Genomic DNA, 19876 nt, shown 5'->3' with positions numbered 1-19876 from the left:
AGTAATCAATCTGGCTTCAGGAAACAACAGAGTACCATCACAGCCTCCCTCAAAGTCACAAACGATCTAATAGAGTCACTGGACAACAAGAAATTCTGCACAGCCCTCTTTGTTAACCTCTCCAAGGCCTTTGACACTGTGGATCATTACATCTTGAAGCAACGATTGTCGAATATTGGTCTGTCAAATTAAGCAGTTGGTTGGTTTGCTAATTATCTGTCAGACAGAATGCAATGTATACATTTTGAAGGTAATTCTTCTACAATGTTAAATGTCTCCCAAGGGCTCTGTTTTGGATCCAATTTTGTTTAGTATTTATGTGGATGCACAGAAACGTCCCTGATGCTAAATTCCATTTCTATGCTGACGATACTGTCATTTACTGTTGTGGTTCTACCCTTGCCAAGGCCCATGGCTACTTACAGACTGCCTTTAACCTTGTGGAATGTCAGCTTATAGACTTGAAACTTGTTTTAAATAATAATAATAATAGCTTGGATTTCTATAGCGCCTTTCATAAAACCCAAGGACGCTTTACAATTCTTTCTTTTTTTCACAACTTTGTTAATTGAAGTTTTCATGACAGTACAAAATCAGCAGTAGGTCAAACTATACATATATAGACATATCAATGACATATTGCACATACCTACATATATATTGTCAAAATAGAAGTCTATTGAACGTAGACTACAGTAAATAAATCACACACACCCCAAAAATAAAAAAATAAATAGCTAGGACACATGGCCAATTGAAAACACATTGATTGTATAATTAGGACAAGGATTATACAGGAGAAATAAAGACATTTTAAAAAATAAGAAACAAACATTGGGTTACACTTCACCATACATGTAGATAGATTATCCCAACCAGATGATACTAGGATAAAGGTGATTATTGCTTATGGGGTGTCAATTAAACACTGTTCCCCAACATAGGTAAAGAAACGACCCCATGTTTTATAAAATCGAGCTGTTGAACCCCTTATGACACATCTTATTTTCTCCATCTTAAGAAAATGCTAAATATCTCTGAGCCACATAGAGTGAGATGGAGGAGTGGGTGACTTCCATTGCAATAAAATGAGACGTCTGGCCAGAAGAGTTGAAAAGGCCACCAGGTCAGCTTTATGTCGTCTGGCCAGAAGAGTTGAAAAGGCCACCAGGTCAGCTTTATGTCGTCTGGTCAGAAGAGTTGAAAAGGCCACCAGGTCAGCTTTATGTCCAGAAGAGTTGAAAAGGCCACCAGGTCAGCTTTATGTAGAGTTGAAAAGGCCACCAGGTCAGCTTTATGTCGTGGTATAAACAAGGTAGTAGGAGGAACACCAAAACAATCCGTTACGGCAGTCGGACTGATTGGGATTTCAATACTATTTGAAATAGTGTTAAAAATGTCAGACCAAAAAAAATGTAAAATAATCTCCCACAGGTCTTCTGTAATGTCCTCACCCAGATCCTCCTCCCATCTCCTCTTAATATTTTGTAATGAGGTAGGGCGCAGTGAGGAAATCAAACCATACATAACAGATATAATACCCTTTGTGACAGGTGCAGGCTTCAATAGAGTGTCAATAGGAGTGGCATCTGGGACATTGGGAAATTGTGGATTGATATTACGTACGAAACTGCGGACTTGCAAGTATCTAAAGAAATGTGTGCTTTACAATTCTAAGGAAATGGTCAGACAGACAAAACAGAAAACAAACAAAGGAAAACAGAAACAGTGACAAGGGGCCAAAGGCCTTGGTGAACAGATGTGTTTTAAGGGCTGATTTGAAGGAGTCCAGGGTGGGGGCGTTTTCGGATCACTATGGGGAGAGAGTTCCAGAGGGTAGGTGCAGCCACACTGAAGGCTCTGTTCATTATGAGTAGGGAGGTTCACATGTTGTTGAAGTTCAAAAACATCTAACAGAACAGAGAGTTATTTGGCTTTGTTGTCCTCTGAGTTATCTACATGAATATTGAAATCACCAGCAATGATCAGACCATTAAATTCAGTAGTAATGATGGAGAGAAGCTCTGTAAGTTCATTAAAGAAGCTAGTAGAGTATTGGGGTGGTCTGTATACAATTATAAAAAGAATTCGAGTGGAACATTTAAAAACAACTGAAAGATATTCAAATGATAAAAATTCCCTGAAGGATGCAGTTAAAACTGTATCGGAAAAAAGAGGCGATTCCACCACCTTTTTTATGGGATCTAACGACATCTAAGGTTCTAAAATTGGGGGGTGCTGACTCAATAAGAATTGGTGTCTTCTTATCTTTATCTAACCAAGTCTCAGTTATAAATAAGAAATCTAGTTCATAGGAGCTAATGAAGTCGTTGATTAAGAGAGACTTATTAGCTAAGGATCTGGCATTGAAAAGTGCTAGCTTGAGTGGTTTTGAGTTTGGTCTCTGTGTGTTTGGCTGTGTGTGGCAGGGTACAGAAATTACATTTGAGTAGTGTATTAAGCATTCAGACTTGCAATTAACTGTTCTGTTACTGATATGAACAGGGATAGCAAGAATTGACCCAGCTTTATATCAGGAATGTCAATGGTATCAACGCTATGGCTAAATTAAAAAATAAAATAAAATAAAAAAGAAGCCAAAGTAAATTCTGAGCTCATTTATTATGCCAAGTTGACAGGAATTTTTCAATACACTGGAATCAACATTTCCTCCATAGGTCAGTCTAAATCAACCTCTCTTCCTCACTGACCATTCTGTTCTTACTCCCTCACTGTCGATCAGCAATCTCTCCCCTTCCCTTCCCCCATCCTCCCCTCTCTTGGCCCATTTGGCCCAAGGCAGTGCATGTCTTTCTTCCCCCTCTCATTCCTTTCTTCTTTTTCTTTGCTGTATTCATTGTTCTTGTCCCTCCTTTCCTCTCTAATTCCTTTGATCCCAAATCAAACCAGACGTCCTGATTTCTATGAATATGAATATGCCTGTGGTTGTAACGTTGAACATACCCCTATAAATAAGCAGGCTTCTGAGGGTCAGATTTCAAATTATGTTCAGTCACTACACAGTAGTGACAGTGACTCTCTTCTTATCTTTTGATGTTGAGCGTCCTTTAGTATTGCATGGGATGTTGTCACACTGATGACATTAGGAGTAGTTAACTAAACCTCTCATCACTTTGTCTCTGCCTTAACCACATTCCCTCTATATCCACCAAATATCAAACTTTCTCATCGCTCCCACTTATCTCTCCTTCCAACTAGCCCAATTCCACCTCACCCTATCACTTCACCTGTCTTTTAAGCATGTTACGCCGGAAACCCACCAGCCGCCTTACCGTACCGAACTTGTGCGTGGCGGAACATTTGCTGGGCTTTTAGGTCATTCGTCCTCACCAGACGCGTGTTTGCTACTTCTGTGGCGCGTGACTCAAATAGTGGGTTTTCTGTTCTACAGGTTTTCAGGTGTGCTTATCGAGAACTATTGATGTCTTTTTTTTTAAGTTATCTTTTCTGAGTGGGGCAGTCCCACTCATATTTTTCTTTTAAATGACAGATACAGTAGAGATTATGACAGGAAGGATGGGTGAGAGAGAGAAGGGATGACATGCAGGATATGTCCGCGGCTGGAATCGAACCGGGAGCCCTGCGGCACCTAAGCGCCCCTAACTATTGATGTCTTGATGCCTTGCTGTCCCTATTTCCCCCTCTTTCACCTCTGTCTCTTTACCACTTTCATTAACTTAATTAAGATATCACAGGGGGGAAAAATACTACCGTTCTTTCACGGAACTGCAGCCCTATCATTGTATATTGATCCCTATATCGTTGTATATGGAGTTTGATAATGGCCATCAATAATATGATGTTTCATTTTACTTCATTATAAATTGTTCAGTCTCTGCTGTCATCCATCCTTAATGAGCGATTAGAAAAATGAAACAAAGAATAACGCAGTCGTGCGTACGCACACACACACACACACACACACACACACACACACACACACACACACACACACACACACACACACACACACACACACACACACACACACACACACACAGAGATAGAGACGCAGAGAGAGAGAGATGGGAGGGTAGAGGAAGATAATCATTAGATGTTAGAAGACATAGAATAGGACAATACATAGAAACCAGTACCTCATCTTTGAAGTCCAATTTCACAGTCAAGTTTTGGGTTCATTACTGTAAAATCTCTCCCTCAAACTGATTTGTTGTACAGCCTGCAATTTTGTTAGTGCACTCTCTCTCTCCTTGCTGTCCGTGTTTAATCCTCTTCCACCTCTGTCTCTTAACCACTTTCATTAACTTAATTAAGATATCACCGGGGAGAAAATAACCACCGTTCACGGCACGGGTAGAATACAAATGCGCGCCGTGCCGAGCCGTACCGGGCTGGTCAATGGATTGATTGATTGATTGAAAACTTTATTAGAAGATTTGCAGAAGTAGGTACATGAAAGTACATATTACATACAAGGTCAACTAACAGGATAAAAACCCAAGAAAGCCACTGGCTTATTTCAATTGGGGTCCTTGATTCTCAATTCATCGTTACATGTAAGACAGACAAAAAAAAACTAGTACTATCTACAAGATAATACAGACAAATAACTATTACTATCTACAAGATAAACATACATCCATCATGGGAAGAACAATACAACAAAACATAAGGTATGTACAGCGGGTAGGACAGGTGGGGACATACACCACCAGTGGGGGCGGGGGACAAAACACAAAGTATGTACAGTGGGTAGTTCGGGTCTTTTAATCTGATTTTTGATTTAGAGGGTCCAGTTACGGATTGCAGCCTCCTGTAAATGTTTTTTGAGAGTGGTTTTGAAGGTGGGCAGTGTTTTGCACTCCTTTAAGATTATAGGAAGGGCGTTCCACATTTTTACTGCATAGTTTGCAAACGAGTTTAACCCCTTGTTTGTGGTGCAACGCGGTTGAACGTGGTTCGTGGAGCTTCCTCTGGTGTTGTATGTGTGGACGTTGTTCACTTTTTGGAAGTATGTTGACAGGTACTTGGGTGTCTTTGTGGTGTAGCGTATCTTGAAGACCAGGCCCAGTGCAAGCTGCTGCACTCTGTCAACTACTCGTAGCCAATCAAGGCTCAAAAAATTAGCAGCGGTTAGATGTGTCCTAGGGTTGAGGCCTAGCAGAAGCCTAACCAGTTTATTTTGGGCTGTCTGGAGTCTTGTTTTATGGGCCTTTGTGGTTCTATAGTACCATGATGTTACGGCATAGTCGAAGTGACATTGAATGAGAGCTCCTGATAGGGTCCTCAGTGTGTTTTTACTGACAAGTGAGGATATCCTGTACAAGAATCTAGTTCTATGGTTCACTTTTTTGATTACTTTTGCTGCCATTTTATCTCCGGAAAGATTTGCCTCTAAGATGGAGCCCAGGTATGTAATATCCTCTTTTCTTGTGATATTAATGTTACCCACTTTTATTTTAAAATTTTCAGCCTTTCTGAGTTTAGATGGGGATCCGTATAGGATGGTTTCAGTTTTACCTAGGTGTATTGATAGTTTATTGTCAGCTAGCCAGATGCAGATTCTACTCAGTTCAGTGCTTAGTGTTATGACACGGGGGCGAGGGAGCTCAAGGACACGACACCGGAGGCAGAATATAGTGTTAGCCCCGTAGGGTATTTATTTACAGTGCAGGTGGGTGGAAACACAGATGATGAGTCCGGAGGTTTCAGCCTGGCGGGCTGGGGGTTTCAACCTGGCGGGATGGCGGTAGTGGTTGGCATAGGCTGTGGAGGAACAGGAAAGCAGGGTAAGTCTCCACGGTAGGCCAGTACACAAGATATCAATGAATCACAAGAAATAGGCACAAGAGCAAAGTCCATAACTAATCACAGCGGATACTTGCCAGGTCATTCTTAGGGAAGAACTGACGGTGATTGAAGGGAGTCCAGGGTAGATGTAGCCAGAGGGTTGATTGGGGAGTGGAGACAGGTGTGTGGGTTTGACTGTGGCTGGATAACCCTCCAATCACCGGGAACGAGCTTCACCTGCGGCGGAGAGCACGCTGTGCTCGGGTTGTGGGGGCGGGGGAGGGCGTGTGTGACGGCCCAGCCGTAACAGGACCCCCCCCCGAGGGGGAGCCTCCTGGCGACCGGCCCGGAGCCTCCGGGTGGGCCCGATAGAAGTCCCTGAGGAGGACTGGGGACATGATCTGGGACCGGGGAATCCAGCTCCGTTCCTCTGGGCCATATCCTTCCCAGTCCACCAGGTACTGGAAACCCCGGCCACAGCGACGAGCCCTGAGGAGCCTCCTTACCGCCCACTGGGGGTGGCCATCCACCAACTGAGGAGGGGGCGGTGCAGGGGCTGGTGGCATCAGGTCGCTGGCGACATGGGGCTTAACCCGGGAGACGTGGAACACCGGGTGGATCCGACGGAGGGAGTGAGGGAGGACCAGCCGGATGGCAGCGGGGTTGATGACCCGGTCGATGACGTAGGGGCCGATGTACCTCGACGCCAACTTCCGGGAGGGGACATTGAGGGGGAGATCCGCCGTGGAGAGCCAGACCCTCTGGCCCACCTGGTACACCGGAGCTGGAGTGCGACGACGGTTGGCGCTTCGGGTAGTTCGGGCGGTGGCCCGAAGCAAGGCCGAGCGTACGGAGGTCCAGACCCGACGACAGCGAAGGAGGTGTGCCTGGACTGATGGTACCGACGCCTCGCCCTCCTGGGTAGAAAGCAGGGGTGGCTGGTACCCCAAGGAGCACTCGAAGGGGGACCGGCCGGTGGCTTCATTCACCATGGCGTTCAGGGAGTACTCCACCCAGGGTAGGTCCTTGCTCCAGGAGGATGGATGGAGGGAGGACATGCAGCGGAGTGCCGACTCCAGGCTCTGGTTGGCTCTCTCCGCCTGCCCATTGGTCTGGGGATGGTAGCCGGAGGAGAGGCTGGTCGTGGCCCCAATCCCAGAACAGAAGGCCTGCCACACCTTGGATGTGAACTGGGGGCCACGGTCGGAAACCACATCCTGGGGAAGCCCGTAAAGCCGGAAGACGTGGGTGGTGAGTAGCTCCGCCGTCTCCGCCGAGGTCGGTAGCTTTGCCAGAGCTACCAACCGCACGGACTTGGAGAAGCGGTCCACGATGGTGAGGATGACCGTGTTGCCTAGGGACGGGGGAAGGCCGGTCACGAAGTCCATGGCGAGGTGGGACCACGGTCGACCGGGCACGGGTAGAGGCCGCAGCAGTCCTGAAGGCGGCCGGTGGGATGCCTTGCTGCGAGCGCAGGTAGGGCAGGCCGAGACGAACTCCCTGACGTTCGCGGCCATGGTGGACCACCAGAACCGCCGGCGCAGGAAGGACAGTGTGCGTAGGGCCCCAGGATGGCAGGCGAAGCGGCTGGCGTGGCCCCACTGCATCACCTTGGTCCTGACGGCGTCCGGGACGAAGAGACGGCCGGGGGACCCCGGTCGGGGATCTGGCTGGGTGCGCTGTGCAGCTCTGACCACCGCCTCGATCTCCAGGGTGACCACTCCAACGACCCGGGAGGATGGAACGATGGTGTCCGGAGTGGTGGGTTCCTCCTCTGCGGCATGGAGCCGAGAAAGGGAGTCAGCCTTGGCGTTCAGGGAGCCCGGACGGAACGTGAGGTGGAAGTTAAACCGCCCGAGGAACAGGGCCCAGCGTGCCTGACGGGAGTTCAACCGCCTGGCCGACTTGATGTAAGTTAGGTTCTTGTGGTCCGACCAGACGGTGAAGGGGTGCTCCGCGCCCTCCAGCCAGTGCCGCCACTCGTGGAACGCCTCCACCACCGCCAGCAGCTCGCGGTTCCCGATGTCGTAGTTGGCCTCGGCGGAGGTATAACGGCGGGAGTAGAAGGCGCAGGGGTGCACGGTCTGGTCCTCCGATCGTTGAGAGAGCACGCCACCGACGCCCGTGTCTGAGGCGTCCACCTCCACAATGAAGGGCCTAGAGGGGTCTGGGTTGATTAGGACCGGCGCCGAGGTGAAGAGCCTCTTCAGGTCACTGAAGGCAGCGCTGGCTGCTGGTGTCCACGTGAACTGGCGCAGGGGGGAGGTGAGGGCAGTGAGGGGGGCGGCTACCCGGCTGAAGTCCCGGATGAATCGCCGGTAGAAGTTGGCAAAGCCGAGGAATGACTGCAGCTGTTTCCGGGTGGTAGGTTGGCCCCACTCGACGACGGCCCGAGTCTTCTTGGGGTCAGGGCGAGTCAACCCACCCTCCACGATGAGCCCCAGGAATTCCACAGAGTGAGTGTGGAACGAGCACTTCTCAGCCTTAATAAAAAGGCGATTCTCCAGTAGGCGCTGGAGGACTAGGCGGACATGTTGGACATGCTCCTCAGGGTTCCTGGAGAATACTAGGATGTCATCCAGGTAGAGGACGACAAAGATGTCCAGCATGTCCCTGAGGACGTCGTTCATGAGGGCCTGAAAGACGGAGGGGGCGTTAGTGAGACCAAAGGGCATGACAAGGTACTCATAGTGGCCACGGGGGGTCTTGAACGCCGTCTTCCACTCGTCACCCTCACGAATCCGGACCAGATGGTAGGCGTTCCGGAGGTCCAGCTTAGTGAAGATGGTGGCCCCAAGGAGGGGCTCAAAGTTGGAGCTCATGAGGGGGAGAGGATAGGTGTTCCGGACGGTGATGGCATTGAGCTCACGGTAGTCAATGCATGGCCTGAGGGTTCCATCCTTCTTCTTCACGAAGAAAAACCCCGCTGCCACCGGGGAGTGTGATGGACGGATGAGCCCCTCAGCCAGACAGTCGGAGATGTAGGTGTCCATGGCTGCCTTCTCCGGGGGGGCAAGGTTGTAGAGGCGACTGACCGGAAGTTTGTTGCCAGGGCGGAGCTCGACGGCACAGTCGTAGGGCCGGTGAGGCGGCAGGGTGCGAGCACGCTCCTTGCTGAAGGCCTCTCCGAGGTCGTGGTAGACCTCTGGGATGGAGGAGAGGTCAGGGGGAGCCGGAGGCGGTCGCAGAGGCGATGTGGGGGTATGGGCGGCACGGAGGCACCGGGCGTAGCATGCGGTACTCCAGCTCAGGATACGTCCCTCACCATAGCTGACATGGGGAATGTGGAGCTCGAGCCACGGTCGTCCCAGGATGAGCGGGGACTGGGGGGTCTTGAGGATGTAAAACCGGATCTCCTCCACATGGTTCCCAGAGACGGTCAAGGAGAGGGGTGTAGAGCGGTGGGTGAGAGGCCCCAGGCTGTGTCCGTCTAGGGCTGAGACGGAGAGGGGGGTCTCGAGGGCAACGAGGGGAACGGCAGCTGAGCGGGCCAGCTGGGCGTCCATAAAGTTCTCGTCTGCTCCCGAGTCAATAATGGCCTCGACCGTGAGGTTCTGCCCCTGCCAGGAGAGGGTGACAGAGAACCTGGCTGGGCTGGTGGTAGGTGGGGATTGAGAGACACGGCTCACCCGGATTCCCCCTTCGGGTGAGCCTGCCCCTTTTGATAGGGACGGGCAGGTGTCACGGAGGTGTCCCTTCTCTCCACAGTAGAGGCACAGGCCCTGGGCCCTTCTCCTCTCCTTCTCCGCCGTGGTGAGGCGGGCTCGACCAAGCTGCATCGGCTCCTCGCCAGTGCATGGGGTGTAGGTCGACTCCCGTGCGGAGGAGGGGTTGGCTGTGACGATAGGGTCCTGGGGGCGTGGCGAGCTGGTCTGGTAGCGCCCTCTCTCTCTCCGACGCTCCCGGGAGCGCTCGTCAACGTCGATGGCTAGGGCCACTAGTTCGTCCAGGGCGGCGGGTCTGTCCCGGACGAGCTCGTCCTTGATGGCCTCACTCAGCCCCTGGCGGAAAGCAGATCGCAGTGCCCTGTCATTCCATCCGCTTCCGGCTGCCAGGGTGCGAAACTCGGTAGAGTAGGCCGCCGCGGTCCGGTTCCCCTGGTGGAGTGACATCAGTCGCGCCCCGACCTCCTGTCCTGCAGTGGGGTGGTCGAAAACCCTCTTGAACTCTGTGAGGAAGGTAGCGTAGTCACCGAACAGGTCAGGGCGGGCGCAGAGGGTGGCCTGGACCCAATTCAGGGCGTCGCCGGTGGTGAGGTTGGTGATGAACGCCACCCGGGCTGCCGGCGACCAGAACTGGCTGGGCTGATGCGAGAACACCAGCTCGCACTGGAGGATGAAGCCTCGGAACTGGGCGAAGGCTCCGTCGAAGGGGCGGGGGCTGGCTAGGTGGGGCTCCCGTGGCTGTCCAGTAGGTGGTGCCGGTAGCTGGGCAGGGTCAGGGAGAGCAGGGGGGGGGGCAACGGCTGCGAGCGCGGCCACCTGTGCTGTAAGCGCTTGGGTCGTAGAGATGAGGTGCTGCAGCTGGGTGGCGCGGTGCTCCTGGTTAGCCTCCTGGGTTGTCATGCGAGTGTTCAGGGCCTGGCACGCTGTAGCGGCCGCCTGGAGGAGGTGAGTGTGTTCGTCGAGGATCTGGATAGCCGTCGGACCGGATCCAGGGGTGGGAGATGGTGCCCGGTCCTTCGTGTCGTCTGAGCCCAATTGCATGGTCAGTTCTTCTGTTATGACACGGGGGCGAGGGAGCTCAAGGACACGACACCGGAGGCAGAATATAGTGTTAGCCCCGTAGGGTATTTATTTACAGTGCAGGTGGGTGGAAACACAGATGATGAGTCCGGAGGTTTCAGCCTGGCGGGCTGGGGGTTTCAACCTGGCGGGATGGCGGTAGTGGTTGGCATAGGCTGTGGAGGAACAGGAAAGCAGGGTAAGTCTCCACGGTAGGCCAGTACACAAGATATCAATGAATCACAAGAAATAGGCACAAGAGCAAAGTCCATAACTAATCACAGCGGATACTTGCCAGGTCATTCTTAGGGAAGAACTGACGGTGATTGAAGGGAGTCCAGGGTAGATGTAGCCAGAGGGTTGATTGGGGAGTGGAGACAGGTGTGTGGGTTTGACTGTGGCTGGATAACCCTCCAATCACCGGGAACGAGCTTCACCTGCGGCGGAGAGCACGCTGTGCTCGGGTTGTGGGGGCGGGGGAGGGCGTGTGTGACGGCCCAGCCGTAACACTTAGCGCTTTTTCCACCTGCAATATGTCCCTGTCAGAGACCAGCAGAGCCGAGTCATCCGCGAACAGGAACAAATTGCAATCACATGCTGATGACATGTCATTCACATATATTAGGAACAGTAACGGTCCCAATATGCTTCCTTGTGGAACGCCGCAGGTCACTGGGAGGGGGGACGACAGTGTTCCGTTCACACTAACCACCTGTTCCCTCCCCTCTAAGTAGGATTGCATCCAGCTCACCGATGTTCTATCGAACCCAATTGCTTTCAGTTTATCTAACAATATGTGGTGATCTACTGTGTCGATGGAAAAGCGCCAAATGTTACCGTGATGTTAACGTATAATTAGAGTCGTGGGGTTGCTGCTTTGAAACAAGTGTTGATTTAAAAAATATATATATAGCCTTCATATTTACAGATGTAGATATTGAAACTGTAGTCTATGTTGCTGGTAGATCATTTTCACGTCGACCTCGCGTTGAAAAACACGCGTTGAATAGGCGAGCCTTCTATTCTAGCGAGCGAGCGGCAGTATGATAAAAACTGTTCAATCCACAATTTTTTATCTTCATGTGTGGGTCTTTCTCAGATAAATCATTTAATGTTAAATAATCTTTATGTGTGTACCAGGCTTTACTCATTCTAACCCTCTATGTCTTTCCTTCTCTCTCTTCCATCTGACATGCCCTTCCAACAGTGGCGGACTCAGGCTGTTTGAAGGGCAGGGGCGAAAAGAAAAAAAGGGCACCTACTGCACAGCATGGGACCCCATCAGTGCACATGGTCAAGTTTAGACCATTGGAAGGGCAGCCAATAGGGCACATCCTCTAATTGTTGCCACTCAAAAGGGCACTTTAGTGTGACGTTTTTCAACTGTGGGGGCACATGGTCAAATTTAGACCATTGTAGAGGCACCAATAGGGCACGTCTTCTCATGCCTTCCAATCTCTCTAAACCCTAAACCCCCTCTCCTCTGCTCCCTCCCTCTCCCCCCTCCTCTCCAGATCCCCGGGGCGGCTATGGACCGCGTCAGCCTGTTGTGGCGCCTGCGTCGCCGTGCCCGTCGTGGGGCACTGTGCATGGGGCTCTTCTGCGTCTCCATGGCGTTGCTCTATGCCCTATGTGCTGAGAACAGCGTGCCCGTCACAGACGCCATCTTTGGCGTGCGGGCACGCACCCGCGCCCAGCCCCGTGCACACTCTGTCGTCAAGGTCTGTGTATCTCTCTCATAAGTGTTACCATCACCACAACTTTCTTTTATTATTAAGTTTAACTTGTAATCTTAGTAAAGAGTATATCTAAGTGTCAAGCTACTCAGTGATCAGTCTCAGGGGTTTGATTCTGCAGGGGCAATTTATGTGTGTCACTTTACGTTTTCTGTCCTACAAATCTTTTCCCCAAATGTTAGAGAGCCTTTTCAAAAACATCCTCTATCGTATGTCCACCCGTAACAGGTGCTTCGAGGTGGAGCCAAGCCCATGTACATCGACCCTAAAAAGCACCCGGGCATCGTCCCTGGCAATCCAAATCGTCCGATCCCTATCCTCTCCTCCCAAAACCACACCCAGGAGGCCATGGCTAAGGAGAAACACCCTAAACGGGGGACGAGAGACCGCGAGTCGTCGGGATTCCTTGCCTGGCTGCTGCCCCGCCCCTTCAGGCATGCCGTGGAGACTCTGTTTGGGGGTCGCCATCACACAGAGATAACCGGAGACGTGTGGGATGACGAGATGTCCAGCAGCATGCTGGGAAACAGGCTGAGGAAGGTGGTACAGAACTACCAGGTGAGAGAGAGAGACAGAGAAAGAGAGGAGAGGAGACTGGAGATAGGAGGGATAATTGAGACTTACAAGACATCATTCACGTTTTCTACTGTTAACTTCACCTTTTGAGGGACATTCTTCTTTCTCTTCAAACCCCTTTCACCCCTCCCTCAATTGTTTTCCTCTCACCTTTATTCCCTCTCCCTCTCCTGCCTCTCTACCTACTTTTCTCCTCCAATCCTCTTCCCCCTGTCCTTTTATATACCTCCTCTACCTCTACCTCTACCCTCCTCGCACACAGGCCATGAACAAGTATGGGGTGGAGTTCTCTGGTCCTGGGGGCGTGGCAAGTCGGCCTAAGGTGAGCGGTCCAGAGCTGCTGTGTCAGTTAAAGGCCAAGGTAGAGGTAGCTACCTTGACCTCTGACCTCCAGCCCTTCTCTTCGTTGACCTGGGCCTCACAGCTGCCCCAGAAACCTCTCATCTCCGAACTCGGCCCCTACAAGAGCTGTGCCGTGGTGTCATCAGCAGGGTCACTACGCTACTCTGGACTAGGCAAGGAGATCGGTGAGAGAACAACCAAAGACACACACAGACAGACATACAGTCATGTGAAAAAGATAGGACAGCCCATGAAAACCCTATGTTGTCTTTTTCAACATACGTATTTAAACATAAAGACATTTGATCTTCATCTTAACAATATTGAGAGATGGAGATAATAAATAAAACTAAACATCTATTTATTTTTTTAAATGATTTGTAAAATGCAAGTAAATAGAAATGCAAGAGGGTAGAGCCGGTATCTAACGATTGCAAAGACGGCGGTTCAGCGGTTCAATCCCCTGCTGGCCTCGTGTCGAGGTGTTCTTGGGCAAGACAATGAACCCCAAATTGCTCCCAATGAGCGGGCCGGCGCCTTGCAACCGGAGATTTTCCCCAAACACATTTAAAAGCGATACAGAGAAGTTATCGCAACTTCCTAATCCGAATACATTTTTAAGACCTACCAACTCATATTCAAGACCTGCCAGCTCATATTTAGGAGTTAATTCTGATTGTCAAATGTAAGACTTTCCGTGGGAACCCTGGATAGACTGATGAATCAAAAGTAGCACAGTAACAGAAGACATGTTTGGCACAAACCAAAGACAGCATTTGAGCACAAGAACCTCATACCAACTGTGAAGCATGGGGGTGAAAATGTCATGGTTTAGGGCTGCTTTGAAAATGTCATGGTTTGGGGCTGCTTTGAAAATGTCATGGTTTGGGGCTGCTTTGCGGCAGCGGGGCGTCACTGTCACTGTCATTCATCACTATGAATGCTTTATTGTATGAGAGGGTGCTTGAGGAAAATATAAGATCATCTGTCCAAAAATTTAAGCTGAAGCGGATGTGGACCATGCAACATGACAAAGACACAACACATTCCAGTAAACCAAGGAATTAATTAAATGGCTCAAAAGAAAGAAATGGAGAGTTCTGGAATGGAAAGTCAAAGCCCAGATCTTAATGTTACTGAGATGCTGTGGGTTCATTTGAAACGGGCTGTGCATGCAAGACACTCCTTAAACATCACACGGCTGAAAGAATTCTGCATGGAGAAGTGGGAAATACTTTCTCCCAGTTGATGTAAGAGACTGGTAGACAGTTATAGGAAACATGTAATTGAGTTTATTTCAGCCAATACCAGCTATTAGGGCATAGGGTGTCCTAACTTTTTCCTCAGTTGGAATTGGCACCTGTGTACATTTTTTGTTAAATAAATGATAAAGTTATATTTTCATTGTTTTTGGTTCAATTAAATCACCTTTACCTTTGAAAGTAGATGAAATATTGATATGTCCATATTTCTTAAAAAATAACTAAATATTTCATGGGGTGTCCTATTTTTTTTCCTCACATGACTGTATACTGCGAACACACTCACACACAGATAAAGGAAATATACATTTTTATTTTGGAATCCAATATTTAGATAGAATTTCATATTTAACATAAATATTTAATATTTAACTTGAGGCTCATATTTATGAATGGAATACTACTATTTTTTTTCAATATGTATTTCTGTAAAAAAACTACTTTATAGAAGGCTTTCTTTTTTTAGAGAGGCATCTCAGAAACTCATCAGCGCAACATGACATTACTCCTAATGATCTGAACATTCAGTGATCCTGGATGATGACAAAAAGAACCATTATAGTGAAGATAATGGTAACATTCTATTGATGCTATGCCCACCACAATGCAATGTTTTTTCAAAGTCAATACAAGTTTTTAAAATGTTTTTTTTCCCTCCTTGCTGAATCCCAGACTCTCATGATGCAGTGCTGCGGTTCAACGCTGCACCCACAGTGGGCTATGAGAAGGATGTTGGTTCCAAGACCACGATCCGCCTCATCAACTCACAGGTAACCACATACTGTATTTTTCGTTATTAGTTATTATTTTACATTTTTAAATCATGTTCGAAATAAAAGATTCATTCATTCATACCTGACCTGATCTCCCCAGTAACCAAACAAAGTTGGATCAGCATTTAGACGTTTAAAATGGTGACTTCCTTTCATATGTGCTGACGTGTTTCATGCTCTTTTATTTATTCAGCCTCTTTCTTTATTGGTCTAGTTTGTATTACAGTAACTGTAACACTTCAGGGTCACTGAATGATGAATGACTCTCAGTAATATTTCGGATATTATTCACATTTCTGTGAAACATATTGATGTTTTCACAGCTTCAGCGGTTTTACAATATTTGCTATACATTCTGAATAATCTGTGTTTGCTTTGAGTGTGTTGTGGATGGTAAAAATCAAACTCCACTGAATATTTTGTTAATGTAAAGATTTTAAGTGAGCCCAGCTCTTAATTGACACTTGACTTCAAAGCTGGTAGAGCTCCGGGAGTTTACGTCACGCAACCCGAAAATCTGAGTAATGGTCCTTAACGCCGCCATTTTGGCAGAGTAGAAGCGGTAGTACAAAGCGGGAGAGCGTCCAGTCTTCTATTATTATTAGGGATGTCCCGATCCGATACTGATATCGGATATCGCCGCAATATTGGACCTGAATGCTGGATCGCGGATCGCACCAGAAAAAAAAAGGCTGACCAGGGCTCGATAGTGCGACTGTTTTGATCGCATTTGCGAGTGAATATATTTCTGTGCGACTTGGAAATACATTCAATCGCACCAGTGCGACTAAGAGACTGCTGAACTACTGTCATGCGCAGTCAAACATATGTGTATAAGCGATGAGGGAATGAAAACAGTGAACAGAAACGCGTGTCGCAGAAATGCTTCACGCGAGTCCTATATGCGCTTAAAATGCGCATAATGGATACAGCTCTCATAGTTCGTAGCGCTGTGTGCTTCCGGTTTCATTACAAAGAGGTTAACCCTATATGTGCCTGACGTCTAACAACATTCAAATGACTCTAACTTCATTTTTTTTCGGATTTCAATGTATGACACATCATTTGAAAGCTTATGATCCGTAGTTCCAATCCACAACACGTCGCATTTGTTGCTTTAATAAAGGCTGGCAGTCTTTAATTTAACTGTTGTTGGTGTGGACTATATACTGGGGAGGTATTTGTTATTATTCAGGGGTCAAAAAAATTATACAAATATCGGATCGGTATCGGATCGCAGATACCCGAAGCCCAGGTATCGGTATCGGTAGTGAAAAAGTGGGATCGGGACATCCCTAATTATTATTAATGAATTTTGAAGCTAATTTTCGCAGATTTCACTGCATAGTGGACATATTCTCTTGCCGGAGGATCTCTTGCAGTTAAGTAGCCCGGTTTGGTCTCAGATACGCTTGCAGAACACCGGCAAATAGCGTTAGCATTAGCTAACGTCAGTCTTAGAAGCTAATGTTATCCAGTCTGTATACAGTATGCTGTACTCTTACAAATGCGTGTGAGTCTGTTGTACCCTTCCAGTGAACACCTAAACTGACCCAACAGGTGTGACATGCTGCTGAGGATATTCAAAAGTGAAATAAAGCTGATGCTTGAGACATATTCCATGTTTTTGTAGGACACAAGTATGCCATGCTCTGAATGCAGACAGCCTAATACTGTGTGGTGACAACTGTTAAAGCAATGTTAATGTAAGACAAACTAGAAAGACAACATGTTATAAATTGCAGTGTTGATTTATTCAACTATAGACAATGGGGATTGATGGGTGAACTGATACCTGTAAGAGGACAGGGGGAGCAGACAGAAGGCTACACATTTCTGCTGCTTGATGATCATAATAAATATGTAGGTGATAGGCATACTGTTTGCTTTACTTACTTATACTGTTTGCTAGGTGAAGCGATTCGAAGTAATATAACTCTGGGTGAGATTAGGCCACATGATGTAACAGGACGTAACGTTACCTAAGGTTAACGTAGCCTAGCAGACAGCTAGCAGCTAGCTTGCGTTTTCGTTTTCTAATGGCTTGAATAGTACGCCAGGGGCGTTATAAGGGTCGGTGATGTTCAATCTATTTAGTTTAGCGATGTAGCGTTCTTTGTCTTGGTCGGTGAAGTGGGACGTAAACTCTGATGGTCTGAAGTTGCCACTGGCGCTCAAGTATATCTCGCTGCGGCCGCAGGTTTTCTATTCTGCCAATATGGCGCCGTAAACAAGGTTTTAATTTTAATAATAATTTTGCCATTTAGCAGACGCTTTTATCCAAAGCGACTTACAGGGACATTCCCCCTGGAGTAACTGAGGGCTAAGTGCCTTACCCAAGGGCACACTAGTAGTGGTGTGGCTTCAGGCGGGATTTGAACTCACAAGGTTTTGTGACTCGAGTCACGTAACGTCCGGGGCTCTATAGGACTCTCTGTGATGTACTGTTCATTGTATTGTTTTGAATGTGGTGAACAGAATATTCCGTTAACTTGATAGCTTGTTGTAACCAGTGCTGTGGGTGATGTTGACACCTGTCTTGTAGGTGATGGCGTCAGATGACCACCGCTTCCTGTCCAGCTCTCTGTACAGCACAGGTGTTCTGGTGGCCTGGGATCCTGCCCCCTTCTCTGCTGACCTCAGCCAGGTGAGACTGAGAACAAAATAGTTAGAAACTGTAAAACTCACCCCTGAGTAACATGCAGTGGAGTAACGAGTCTGTACTGGGCCCTAAATGCAGCTGCATTACCTGCATATATGGTAGTTACGCCACTGGTAACATCACATGAACTCACACTCATCATCTAACAAAATGTGTGACACATTTGAACGTGTAGCGCATATTTAATCAGGACAGTGTGTGTGTTATAGTCAGCGTCTTCAAAATCAGATCAGCATATTTCAATATAAATACATAGGCATAGACAACAGGCACTCACAAACATCTTCTCTTTCCCTCTTTCACTTCCATTCTTTACCCCGTCTCCCTCCCTCTCTATCTCCTTCCCTGTCTTTCTTTATCAACCATCATCTCTCCTCCTCCTCTCTCCGTCCACACACCTCCATCCCTCTTTCAGTGGTATAACAGGACAGACTACCCCATCTTCGCCCAGTACCAGCGCTACAGAAGACTCCACCCCCTCCAGCCCTTCTACATCCTGCATCCCCGCGTTGAGTGGCAGCTCTGGCAGCGAATCCAGGACAACATGGCTGAGCCCATCCAGAAGAACCCGCCCTCCTCTGGCTTGCTGGGTATGTAGGACATTCAATTACTCCCCCCTCCTGTTTACTACTAGAGACTAATGGATCTCAATGGTTTCAATGGGACGACTTAGTTTAGGGTAGCTGACATCAATATGGTGGACATCAATATAATTCCCCCTCTCCATCTCCCCCATCCCTCTTTCCCTCCCTCCTCCTTTCTGTCCTCAGGCACAGTTCTTATGATGTCCCTGTGTGAGGTCGTGCACGTGTACGAGTTCCTTCCGTCCCGTAGGAAGACGGAGCTGTGTCACTACTACCAGCGGTTCTACGACGCGGCGTGCACCTTTGGCGCTTACCACCCCCTGCTCTACGAGAAGAACCTGGTCAAGAGGATGAACCAGGGGCTTGACCGGGACATCTACACCCACGGACGGGTCATCCTGCCTGGGTTCAGCACCCTGAACTGCACTCAGGGAGCTGGCAGTACCGCCAGGCATTGACTGAGACTGAGGGCAGCTACAACACAACACAGGCACACATATACACAAAATCAGACAGACAGACAGACAGGCGCGCATGCACACGCACACACATTTCCATCCATGCACGGAATGAAAAATAACTGAATCAAGTGTATTTCATGTCCACTCCTTCCAGACAATCTCAAAAATATAGATAGACAGTAGTGTTTCGCATTAATTAGACTGGGGTGGCCTGCCATAGTCAAATTTGTCCCGCCATAGTCTTATAAAGAACCGTAAATATGTTTTACACGCGAGCGACACCTACTGTAGGTCCGTACAATTTAACGCTATCGACAATACCCCCCCACCTCTACCACGACGAAAACATTCCGCTACATTCCACTGGGAGGCGCTGATGTCCTACCTTTTCTCTCCCCCCCACTCAGAGCCTGCGACAGAGCAGCGGGCAGAGGCAACACCACTCTCCTTAGAAAGATTGTGTCTGCATGCCTGCTGTCAGCTGCACTAACAACCACAAACACACACGACACATCCTAACCTTCTGTAAAGAAGAATACACTATACACACCCCTAACCTACTCTAAGAGAAAATGTAGACCATGCCATAGACATGAAGAGAATCAAGAGAAGAGATAAAAAATCAGTTGAGAAACTCTCTATGTGTCACTCTACTTCAGCTTCAACAGTTATCCAGCAGTGGCCCTTGGCATCATAGTACTAGGCCCCCACCACAGCTATTATGTCTGGGCAGGACCGGACTTGGAAAATCAATCCGGTTGGGAAATATAGTGCGAAATATGGCCCCAGTCAGGCCAAAGGGTCTGGGGTCCCCTACCAGGAAAATGTTAGTTACAAAGACTTCATTTCTTGCATTCTGGTGAATTTTAGTGCATGTGACATCACAAACTAATGAGCTAACAACTGCTCAGTACAACGCATGAACCTCAAATAAAACCAAAAGGTAGGATACATATCATTAAGGTGGGAGACGACACAAGGATA

At 48.3% G+C, this 19876-nt stretch overlaps 1 protein-coding gene across 1 annotated transcript in view; it reads left to right on the top strand.

Moving 5' to 3' along the window:
* Nucleotides 1–19468, top strand: part of st6gal1 (ST6 beta-galactosamide alpha-2,6-sialyltranferase 1) — a 33258-nt gene extending 13790 nt beyond the window's left edge. The window contains exons 3-9 of the mRNA XM_080549658.1: nucleotides 12011–12217; nucleotides 12461–12790; nucleotides 13071–13335; nucleotides 15085–15182; nucleotides 17731–17832; nucleotides 18263–18437; nucleotides 18618–19468. Of these exons, the coding sequence (XP_080405784.1) occupies nucleotides 12011–12217; nucleotides 12461–12790; nucleotides 13071–13335; nucleotides 15085–15182; nucleotides 17731–17832; nucleotides 18263–18437; nucleotides 18618–18889 (1449 nt within the window). The 3' untranslated portion in view covers nucleotides 18890–19468. The remainder of the gene's footprint in view (nucleotides 1–12010; nucleotides 12218–12460; nucleotides 12791–13070; nucleotides 13336–15084; nucleotides 15183–17730; nucleotides 17833–18262; nucleotides 18438–18617) is intronic.
* Nucleotides 19469–19876: the final 408 nt, after the last annotated feature.

Source organism: Nansenia antarctica, assembly GCF_963989245.1.
Source record: "Nansenia antarctica genome assembly, chromosome: 20".
Classification (NCBI taxonomy): domain Eukaryota; kingdom Metazoa; phylum Chordata; class Actinopteri; order Argentiniformes; family Microstomatidae; genus Nansenia; species Nansenia antarctica.
The sequence above is the reverse complement of the archived record's forward strand: the minus strand, read 5'-3'. Positions and strand labels throughout refer to the sequence as shown.